Source organism: Equus quagga, chromosome 13 (genome assembly GCF_021613505.1).
Source record: "Equus quagga isolate Etosha38 chromosome 13, UCLA_HA_Equagga_1.0, whole genome shotgun sequence".
In the NCBI taxonomy this organism is placed as follows: Eukaryota; Metazoa; Chordata; class Mammalia; order Perissodactyla; family Equidae; genus Equus; species Equus quagga.
The window spans coordinates 85,394,184-85,404,978 of record NC_060279.1 but is presented as its reverse complement, the minus strand read 5'-3'; the positions used below and the strand labels follow the sequence as shown (position 1 = coordinate 85,404,978).

Below are 10,795 nucleotides of genomic sequence, written 5' to 3'. Positions count from 1 at the left end.
TCTGTAATAAACTGCATAGGAAGCCAGCCGGCTATGGCAGAACGTCAAACTGCTCTCTCCAGTAACAAGCAGGAAGGCAAACAAGTACCCCTGTAACAATCAGTCTAAACGCCCTGGGGGTCTTTTCACGGAATGGGAGAAGGCTGCGGTCTAGAGGGTCTACTAATCCATTATACCGAACTCAGAGGTTAGTTGGCGGGACTAAGTCACCGCCCGGGAGCAGAAAAGGCTCTTCTCTTCTCAAGTCACCGGCTCCGCGAGCCCGGGTCTGGAAGAGAAGTGGTCCTCCCAGTTTAGGACGCCACTCTGGCCCAACCTCTCGTCTCGACTGCTTTTCCGCCCGTCAACGCCTTTTCTGATTGGTGCAGGTCTTCGCCGTGCGTGATGACGTCACGAAACGGCGGCGTTTCTATAAGAGCGCGGCGGGGGCTGTAGCGTTTCTTTTTCTCGGTTACTAGGGGTTGCGCTCAGTTGCGTTGTGCAGCCTTGATTTTTAATCTGCTTGTGGCTCGTACGGTCGCGTGGGTCTTGTGAGCTTTGAAGAGTACGGTAAAGAGTTTGGGGGTGAGGTGAGGTGAGGGTGGTTGGACAAGGCCGCAACGTGGTGGTTGAGTTACACTAATTATAAAACTTTCAGGGACGGTTCTCGCGAGATGATCTTTGGGCTCCACGAGGTTCTAACGTAGTTGTGGGACTGCGCGGGCGCCACCGGAACTCAAGCTTAGCTTTCCTTTCTGCGCAGGCGCAAACAGGCGAGCGGGGCAAACATGCCGGTGGCCCGGAGCTGGGTTTGTCGCAAAACCTATGTGACCCCGCGGAGACCCTTCGAGAAGTCTCGCCTCGACCAAGAGCTGAAGCTGATCGGTGTGTGGCCAGGGCAGGGTTTCGGGGTCGAGGGAGGCCCGGCACGTGGGTCAGGCCGCGCACGTGCTGGTTCTGTTCGGGTCCTCCAGCTTGTCTCCCTCCGTCTCCCCCAAGTTCGGGACCGTTCGTGGTTTGGGAAGATTTTCAGTGTCCCGAAGCCGCCAGTCCGGCTTTTGCACGCGTCCGGGGGACTCAGCTGGTTTTCCCGTCAACTCCCCCGTTCTCTCTGCAGGCGAGTATGGGCTCCGGAACAAACGTGAGGTCTGGAGGGTCAAATTCACCCTGGCCAAGATCCGCAAGGCCGCCCGGGAGCTGCTGACGCTGGACGAGAAAGACCCGCGGCGGCTGTTTGAAGGTGCGTGCGAGCCCGCAGGAGAGGGGCGAGGGGCTGCGGTTCTGCCAGGCCCGCTGGGCCGGTGATCGGAGGTGTCACACTGAGCGGGTGGAGCCAGCTTTTAAACCTGGGAGTTCAGTGGGAATCGTGAGGTAGGAAAGTGAGTCTGGATCCAAATCCCTTCCCTATTCCTCGTATGTGTGACTTCGGAGCTTAGATTTATTCTTGACTAGAATTAGGATTCATAATGTCCGGCAAGCCTGGGCACCTGGCTGTAGCCGTGTAAAATGGAGCAGAGCAGTTCTCCTTAAGTGTCCTGTTGGAAGTTTCTGAAGTGTCTGGTGGTGCCAGCAGGGAGGGGGCTCGGGGGTGTACATTGCCTGCTTTCATAAGGTGGTCAGGCACATTGAGGTGACGTCTCCAGAGGCCTGAACTGGAGGGGACCTGTGCATGTCTCAGGGAAGAACATTTCAGGGAGGGGATGCAGGTTATATAGCAACTTGAGGCTTTAAGAAAGGTTGTGGGAAGATAGACGTTATGTAACAGAACTTACCGTCTTTTTTTTTTTTAAGATTTCTTCTTAAAGTCTTAAATTTCAATTTTGAGGGGGGGGGGAATTAATGGAGGGCTTTCTAGAGCAAAGATTGGCATGATCACACTCAAATTTTAATAGTGCCTCTGAGGTTGTGAGGTGGCGATGCGATTAAAATAGCCGATGTCTTGTAAGGATTTGCTGAATGTCTTTTGCTAAGCTCTTCACCTGCATGACAGCCTTGTAGGGGTAGTTGTATCACTGTGTTACCCGTTAGCAAATGGTTGGAGAGGCCTCCCACCATAGTGGGACGGAGGGCAGGCTCTGGAGTCTAGGTGAACTCAGTGACAGGGATGGAATGAGATGGGAATGGAACCAAAAGTTGAAACAGTCTCTTAAATGTAAGAAGTAAACTAAGCAGTTCCTTAACTTGGTGAGAGTGTGTGCTGGGTGTGGAAGAGATGTGTGTACAGTATGTAGTTCCGACAGCTGTGAAGTCGGGCTGTCGATGGATCTGTAACTTGTTTCCTTTTTAACAGCTTTTATGGGGATAAAATTTACGTATCTTACAATTTACTTATTTAAAGTGCCTGAAACTTGTTTTTAGGTACCTGTGAAATATGCCACCTCACAGCTGTCATCTTGAGATAGCACTTGTGGCCTGAGCTTAGGGAATCTTGGTTTGTGGTGAAAAGCAGAGGGGCTGGGAGTCGGGAGGCCTGGCTCCCTCAGGCACCAGGGTTTTCTTAAATTTCAGTCAGGTTACTAGTGTGATTTTCCTCCCAACCCATGACTAAGGAAGGAAGTGCTTGTACACCTGAGCCTTGTTAAGCGTGAGTGGTTGTCTGCATCAGAGGTCAAGAAAGGCTTGGTGCTGTTTAACCATTACAAATTTATCGCATTTAGATCTGTTCTAGGCTCATGAATGTTAGAGGTGTTCATTCTTATTTTCATAAACGAACCCCTTTGACAGTCTCATCAAAGTTCCAGAGTCTGCTGCCCCACGGATGCTCATGCTGGGTGGGGCCTTCTCCCGGAGTGAGGCCAGGCGCCTGCTGGTTCTGGTCTGGGGGACTTTCTGAAGAGACAGCTAATCACAGTGAAACTTGTTCAAGTCTGTAGTTAGATGATAACCCATCATGGGGCAAAGAGATGACCCAAGCGGGCTTGAGCAGCAGGTGTCCAGGGATGATCTGTGGTTTTCCAGGACAGAAGTGGAAGCAGCAAGGGGAAGGCAGCAGCTCAGGTAGTACACTTTCTAGTAAGTGAAGCCATTCAGGCGCAGGACAGGAAGGAGCCTGCGAGCTCTGCCTCTGGTACAGCCCGGCCTTTCCCACTGAGGTGTGCGACTCTGGGCAAGAAGGTTCTGTGAGTCTCATCTGTTGGAAAGACTCATTCTCACTACAGCCAACATTTGGCTGGCGGTTCATTCAGGCACTTTAGAGGTATGAACTCCATCCTCACAGCAGCTTAAGAAGGACAGGTGTTATATCCATCTTTCGGGTCAGAAACTAAGGCACTGCAATGCTTGCCGCCTGCCATAACGACCAGGACTCTGCCACAGCGGTGCCCACTGGTTGACATTTGTAAAATGTGATTGTTAGTGCTTTGGCCAAGTGGAGGCCCTGTCACCGTTTTCAGTCATTGGACGTGCTCCTGTTGAAGATAAGTTTATCAATGTGCATTGAAAATTAATTTTGTGTTCATATCTGATAGGGCTTTTCCTATATTGATGGAATAGTTGACCCTTCCTCATTGTTCTTTTTTAAGGATATAGATGGGTAATAGTAAATGTGAAATAGTTTTTTTTTTTTTTTAATAATAGTGGTTTTATTTTATCGAGAGTCTCTAAAAGGTTTTAAACTTTGAATTACTGTCAGATTTCTATTTTATACTGTAAGGAAAAAAGGCACGCTATGTCCAAACTGGTAGATAATCCCAAACTCATTTATATTTACCTTTGGATATAGTTTTGTATTAATATTGGAATATCATTAAGTCTTTAAGTTCAGCATTCATTAGAGCAAAGAATGGGGCCATGTTGCCGTTTGGGGCGCTGGGAAAGGTGTAACGTGTGTCTCATTGTGATTCCAGCCCCCTCCCTCCGTTCACTCTGCCAGGAGGTTTTGTCTTCACAAAGGCAGCCACCTTTCCTTCACGCTTCCCCTGGGGGACAACGGTGCCGGGGATATTGGACGAGCCCAGTAACGCTGGTCCGTTGTTTATGAAGTGTGCTTGGATTTTGTTTTGCTGTCACTGAAGATAAGACGACACTTCACAAAAAGTGAAACTAATCCTTTCTAAGGAAGAACGTTTTGGGCTTTCACCCCACTGTCAGGGTGTTGATTATGAGGCTGTGTGGAGATGAGCACAGTAAGCCTGCGCGTAGGGGCTTGTCCCCACCATCCCAGGGGCAGGGCAGAGTAGTGTTTGGAACCATGGGCTTCGGTTGACCCTGGGCAAGGCCTCCTGAGCTTGCAGTTGTCGGACTAAAGATAGAAGCTGACATCTGCTGGATTAGTTATGCTGTGCATTGTTAGGTTATATACACGCCGTCTTTTTTTTTAGTGGAAGCTCCCACAGATAAAATGGTTAAATGAATGACATACTGAGCTTAAACATGCCCAGTCTTAGACTTTTTTCAGCCCAGTGTCAAGTCCTTTGAAGGGCGTTATCTCATTTATTGCTGTCAACTCCGAGGGAAGTTCTCCTTTTTTCAGGTGATAACGCAGTGGTGGGTAGTCACCTGGCCCCATTGGTAAAGTGGATATAATCATAGTAATGTGCCTTAGGGGATGTGAGGATTACCTGAGTCTCCCAGTGGCTTGTACATTGAGTTCTGTATCAAATTAGCTCTGACTTCCCACTTCGTCGGACGACCATGATATGGCGCTACTAAGAGGAGGAGGATTTGCACTCAAAGAAGTCTGAGGTCAGCCAGAACCCCAAATCAGTGCTTCCTTCCCCTCTTATCAGGCAATGCTCTGCTGCGGCGACTAGTCCGCATCGGGGTGCTGGACGAGGGCAAGATGAAGCTGGATTACATCTTGGGTCTGAAGATAGAGGATTTCTTGGAGAGGCGCCTGCAGACCCAGGTCTTCAAGCTGGGCTTGGCCAAGTCTATCCACCACGCCCGCGTGCTGATCCGCCAGCGCCACATCAGGTACCAGCTCTCACAGGCTCCCTGAGTCCTCCCCTACTCCATCCCTTCTGATGGTTCCCCTCACTAAGCCTGCTCGTCCCTATCTTCTATGCAGCCCTTGGAGGTGACAAAGGTGTGAGCTCCCCTTGAGGGTACAGACTGCCCCCCTGCGAACAGCCCGTGGGGGATCTGGGGGCGGCCTCATCCCCCCATAGCCCAGCGCAAGGGTCACTGCGGCTTGAGCCGTACACCTTGCGAAGGTTTCTACCAGGCGTGCAGGCAGCTGGACAGGTAATAGCTCTTGGTGTTGCCAGTTGAGAGAAGTCATTGGGCTGCGACTGGCTTGTGTGGGTTCAGCTCTCTACTGGGCCCACTTGTGAAGTCATTCCAAACCCTCATCATCATTGCATTCTTGCACTTCACTGGGAAGTGCAGTGTTGTGAAGACTGAACTTGGCGAGTTCATTCCCCACAGTCCAGGGTCTGACACTCGAATGCCAGGGACTGTAGGAGGAGCCTGGCTGGTCAGGGTGGCAATGAAGAGATCAGAGGGCACATGAGTCTTTGGGTACTCAACTTGCCCTTTCTGTAAAATGGGCACCATTTGGGGGAAGTTGCAGTAAGAGGGTAAGGTATATTTTCACACTGGATTTCTGCCTCAGCCCTTCACTAGCCCTGTGACCCATGAGTTTGAGTTTACACGCTGCCACCTCACCTCATTGGCTTTTTGGTCTTCGGTGGGCTACCTCTGAATTTCTCTCTCCTGTAAAATGTGAACAAAAAACTTGTCTCAAAGCAGTTGTGAGTTGGGTGATGCCCTAAAACCCCCCCGAGCAGCACGGGAGTCCACAAGATCAGGAATGCCCCTTGGCGACGCTCACGTCACTGCAGCTGTAGTACCAGCCATACCAGCCATACCAGCTGCAAAGCACAAGTGAAGAGTAGAGTGGGGTCTCGTCTTGGCGTGGGGTCCTGTTTCCTCCAGTCCCCTTCACCTGCCATCCCCCGCCCCCCAGGGTCCGCAAGCAGGTGGTGAACATCCCATCGTTCATCGTCCGCCTGGATTCCCAGAAGCACATCGACTTCTCTCTGCGCTCTCCATATGGGGGTGGCCGCCCAGGCCGCGTGAAGAGGAAGAATGCCAAGAAGGGCCAGGGCGGGGCCGGAGCTGGTGATGATGAGGAGGAGGATTAAGCCCACAGCCTCTGCTGGGCTGGTGGAGTGTTTAGTTTTCCAGTCGGATAATAAAGCAACATCAACGCTTTGGAACTGGTGTTTGTTGGTGTCTTTCCCTTCCGCTCTGCACAGCGCCTTCTGCACTGAGAAGCAGCTCCGGTGGGTCCCTGACCAGGTTACCTCAAGCCTAGTCATACCTTCCAAGTGTCGCTTCCTGCTGCAAGGGCCTGGCTGTCTCTGTGTTCAGATACTTGTGACTGCCTACTAGATGGTGGTCCTTGTCCATTTGGGGGAGGGCTGCTGTAGTGAACAAAAGAGCATCTTTACATGCCGCTTCATATCACAGCTGGGAGAAGTGTTAGGGAAAAGTTCTTTCAGTCAAAGGAAATTCTCAGCCCACCATTTACATGTGGGGGTGGGGAGGAGTTTTCAGGCAGAGGAAGGAGCAAGTGAAGGTAAGGGCCAGCCTGGATTTCCGGCCCTTTAACCCTGACCCCTGGCTTTCTGACTGAGCCCATCAAGGATAGCCCACCAGGGAGGAGTTGCTGGTGAAGATGAAATACTTTAATTGCATTTTTGGTGGGGAGCATTTGATGAAACCTGTAGGCTGATTTCAAAGCTTAGGGTGTGGTTGATGGGCAAGTTCCTGGTTTTATTCCTAAGATGTGAGTTCAGTGAAGTGGGAAATAGTAAGTCCAGATTAGTGGGGACTAATTTGGGACTTCTGAGGTTCCCTGCACCTGCCCGCCCCCCACCCCCAGCATTTGGAGTTTCTGAACACATGATCAGAGGGAGCAGGCTTGGCTTCCCTTTTCTCTGCCTTGAAAAGCCTCAGGAAGAAGGGGCTTGGTCTCAGGAAATGTGAAACACTTGGAATTGAGCAACCCCTAAGCGATTGCAGCCGCCCTGCACGCTGTGGTTGGTCCCTGTCTGGGGGCGGTTGGGCTCAGGTCAATTAAGTGCCCACCCAGCTTCACAGAGACTCAGGATCCATTGACACTGCCAAATTGCTGTGAAGCCTCCAATCCTTGAGCTGAAGGGCTGGGCGGTAGGCCCTCCCCCCCTCCCACCCCAAGGTTGCCGTTTGTGTGATATGGCCTTGAGCAGTTCCATGGGATCCCTGCAGTCATTGGGGTCCCTTAGTAGGGACTAAGATCAGCTTTGTAATGTTGGTGGAATCCCAGGCGGCAAGGGCCCAGAAGCTCCTGATGGCCCACATTAAGTCTCCAAGGGGCTGGAGTTCATTAGCTGGGCGTCCCTGGGGGTAGCTCCAGTGCCCTCTGGGGTCTCTGCAGGCCCCTTCCTGGGAGTGGCGTCTGCGTCTTGTCCTGGGCTAGTGGGTGGCCAGAGCAGCGTACGTACTGGGCTCATCAGGGGACTCCCTTGACGGGGAGGAAGGGGGTGCAGTTGTCTCCCGTCTGAGGGTCAGGTGGTTCAGCTGGGCATAGGTCACGTCTTGGGTGTCTTCAGATGTCACAGCCTAGAGTTGGGCGAGAGGAAGGCATGTGGTTGGGGTGGAGGGCGATGGGGAGGAAAAACACTCCCTGGGGGTCGTCGTCAGGGCCCTGCTAGAGTCAGTGAGTGGCGCTGGGGGTGGGCTCTTCGATTCTACCCTTGGCTCTCCTTCGGTTTGTGTCTTTTGGGGTCTGAGGGAGGATGGATGTGAAGTTGGAACGCCTGTGATGGCAGTTGGAAATGTGAGTCTGGTGCTGATGAGAGGTCCGGACTGGAGACGGGAATTGGCCATGGAGCCAGCAACATGGAGGGACAGTCAGACCCCAAGCACCCATACAAGGGAGTTAGATTATTCACTGGGGTGAGCTGGCTGATCCTGCTGTGGTGTAAGGAGCCGATCTTCACCTGCGTTATGTTGGAGGCCCAATGGGTTTGACACAACCATGGGACGGACGGGAAAGAGAATGAACAGAAAACCGAGAGCTGAGCTGGGGTATAGGACCCTTTGTGCGGATTGAAAAGGCCCAGGGCTTGGATTTCAGCCCCTTTGGGCAGGGCACAGACTTTTCAGCCCTAACCCTCATCCTGCCAGCTCCACCTGAGCTCAAAGGTCAGAGGAGGCCAGCATAGGTGACCAAGGAGAGTGGGGTTGCAGCAGCTGGAGATAGCCGTGTGCTTCCAGAAGGGAGACGCTGCGAAGGCTGAGTGGTGTGAGGGAGAAGTTTCCACTGGATTTAGGGTGTGAACAAGGAGATGTAGGTGTCCTGGTCAGGACTAGAGGGAGCTCACCTGAATGTCCAGCTGTCTGTCCTCCTCGGGCTCTGTGTCTTTTATGACAGCATCTGGTGGGGACAGAATAAGTGGGTCCCGTCTCTTGCCAAGAGTCCCTGAGATCTCACATGGCATGACCCAGAGACGGTCAGTGACTTGGCTAAGGCCACATAGGACCAGGTTCCTGCACTCTCACCCCCAAGACCAGAACCCCCTCCAGCCAATCCCCAGTCTCCACTGCCCCCTTCTCTGGGCCCATCTCCCCAAGGACAGCCCCTCGTCCCCTTACACAAGTTCTCCTCCTGGATCTCAGCAGCGGGGCGGGAGCTGGGGGAGGAGACGGGAGTGTTAGGAGGCAGCGAGGGGCCCTGGGATGGGGTGGGAGTCTGGGGGTCTTCAGGAGAGGTCTTACCTTTTCTGCAGGCCTTTGTCCTCAGGCGCTGACGCTGCAGCCACTGCAGGAAGTTGGAAATCAGCCTCCAACCCACCCAGAACCCTCCCGTAGGGCCGCATTAAGATCTGCGGAGGGTCTAAGAACTGAAAGGGTCGTAATTCCCTCCCACCGCCATATGGAGTTCAAGAGAAAGCAGTTCTAAATGATAAAAAGCTAAACTTGTATGTATTTCCAGACATTTCGTAAGTGAAAAAGCTGAAAGAATACTCCAGAATACTTAGGTGTATATGTTGACATTAATCAGTTCTTTTTTCTCTCACTGGGAAATGCTGCAAAGATCTTTTTCTAGGTTGACTTTCCCTTCTATTTGGCTTCCCTCTGGCTGGTTCCCTAAGCCCACGTCCTCCTGTGACCTGGGTCACCCTGTTCCCTACTCACCCGACATCCTGTGTTTGCCCTCACGCCGGTGCCGGAAGAGGAGGAGGAGGAGGAGGAGGAGGGAGAGCAGCAGGACGAAGGCTACTGAGACCCAGATCAGAGGCTTCAGGTACCACTTGAAACCTTGGGCATGAGTGACGACATACATAGGCCAAGGATGACGTTTAATTGAGCACCTACTGTGTGCCACACACATGCTAGGGTCTGTGCGTTCATCTCTAACCCTTGCAACAGTCATGCAGCATCTGCAAACCACCTACTTTACAGATGAAAAAATTGAGGCATAGAGAGGTAAATCATGTTCCCAGGTCACCCAGCCTGAGGTGGCGGAGCTGGGACTGGAACCCAGAACAGTGGGTTCCCTTGTTGTTTTTTATTATCATTTTTTATGACATCCCCTTACTCTCCAGGCAGAACATGAGTGCAGAGACCTGTCCTGCAAACACAATCCCTCCCCCACCCCTCTCTCCCAGCCCACGTCCATCCCCTACTCTGCAGAGGGCTGGCACCCCCAGGGGGGCCCGTGTGCACATGGAGCGTGTGCATCTGGGAAGGGCAGGAGGGAGGGCTGTCCTCCCTGAGCTCTCGGGGCTAGGCCCCAGGCTGAGGGCTTTCTCTCTGAGGGGCATGGCGGAGGCCTATTGTGCAGAGAGGAACCTCAGACTCGGAGAGCAGCGTGGTTCATCCAAGATCCCACAGGTGGGTAGTGGCGCTAGTGTTTGAACCCAGGGGGTGTCCTTGCCCCAACTCCATGCCTGCTCCTGGGCGGACTGCGCGCCCTGAGCATGTGGAGGAGAGCTCAGACACCGTCTGTGTCCCCACACTCTGTCCACGCAGCCTTGCCGGACTGCGCAATCGGAGAAACTGGTGCCAAGGAGAAGGTGGAACTTTCCTCAGGTCACCATCTGAGGAAGGGACTGAGCCAAGACCAGACCTGAGCCCCTCCCACACACCACCTCCCCACAGAGACCCTCACTTACCCCTCCTTGTGCCTGACTCGGGGTGAGGGGCCGATTCTCAGAGCCACCGCTGGATCAGGACAGGAGGTGAGGGGGGCTGCCATTCTCCCCATTTCAGCCTGGCTGCCACTGCCCCCGGCTGGGCGCCAACGTCTCCCTCTGCCATGATGCCCCATCTGCCATCCGCCCAGCCTCACAGCCCCTGAAGCCCCATGACTCCCTGTATCTCTGCCCAACTCAGCCCCCTGGGAGACAAGCCACATCAAAGCAGGTTGTCTTGGTCCTTCTGGGCATCAGCCTCTTCTAGTCAACACTCTTGTGTCTCTGGGTGAGGGGCTTCTAGGGCTGGACACTGGAGGAGGATCAGGAGGTGGTGCCTCTGGCCTGTTCTCCTTTTGTCAGCCCTGAGTCCTCCCCAGCTTTCTCCACTCACCACAGATGTAGCTGGACCTCGGGGATGAGGATGAGGCAGGAGTGGAAATTGCTCCAGCTTTTTCCATCCCTCTGAGAGGGGAGGTTCCCCTCTGGCTGACCTGCCTTCTGTGACCCCCTCACTCCCATCCCAGCCCAGAGCTCCCCTGGGGACAAGACTCTGAACTGACCACAAGGACACAAGGGGCATGACTGGGGCTCCTCACCTGAGACCCGGAGCTCCAGGGGGTCACTGGGGAGTGACAACAGGTAGGGGGAGGTGCTGTTTGAGCCGTAGCACCTGTAGGTCCCCTCATGGT

At 53.3% G+C, this 10,795-nt stretch overlaps 2 protein-coding genes across 4 annotated transcripts; one reads left to right on the top strand and one right to left on the bottom strand.

The window, feature by feature from the left end:
• The first annotated feature begins 424 nt into the window (after positions 1-424).
• On the top strand, positions 425-6,140 carry RPS9 (ribosomal protein S9). Of its 3 annotated transcripts, none has more exons than XM_046682438.1 (5): positions 425-549; positions 743-864; positions 1,097-1,219; positions 4,707-4,893; positions 5,888-6,140. In XM_046682438.1, exons 2-5 carry the CDS (start codon positions 768-770, stop codon positions 6,063-6,065), a joined length of 585 nt encoding a protein of 194 aa, XP_046538394.1. In that variant the 5' UTR covers positions 425-549; positions 743-767; the 3' UTR covers positions 6,066-6,140. The 3 variants fall into 3 exon arrangements, with proteins under 3 accessions (XP_046538394.1, XP_046538395.1, XP_046538396.1); XM_046682439.1 differs by having other exon boundaries at positions 428-544; XM_046682440.1 differs by having other exon boundaries at positions 450-471.
• Positions 6,141-6,496: 356 nt separating this feature from the next.
• On the bottom strand, positions 6,497-10,793 carry LOC124250288 (leukocyte immunoglobulin-like receptor subfamily B member 2; the record flags this gene model as incomplete). Its single annotated transcript, XM_046682105.1, has 6 exons — positions 6,497-7,527; positions 8,292-8,344; positions 8,563-8,600; positions 8,686-8,728; positions 9,106-9,228; positions 10,703-10,793. Coding segments are annotated over 6 exons (495 nt in total), but the record flags the coding sequence as incomplete, so codon positions are not given.
• Between the last annotated feature and the right edge of the window lie 2 nt (positions 10,794-10,795).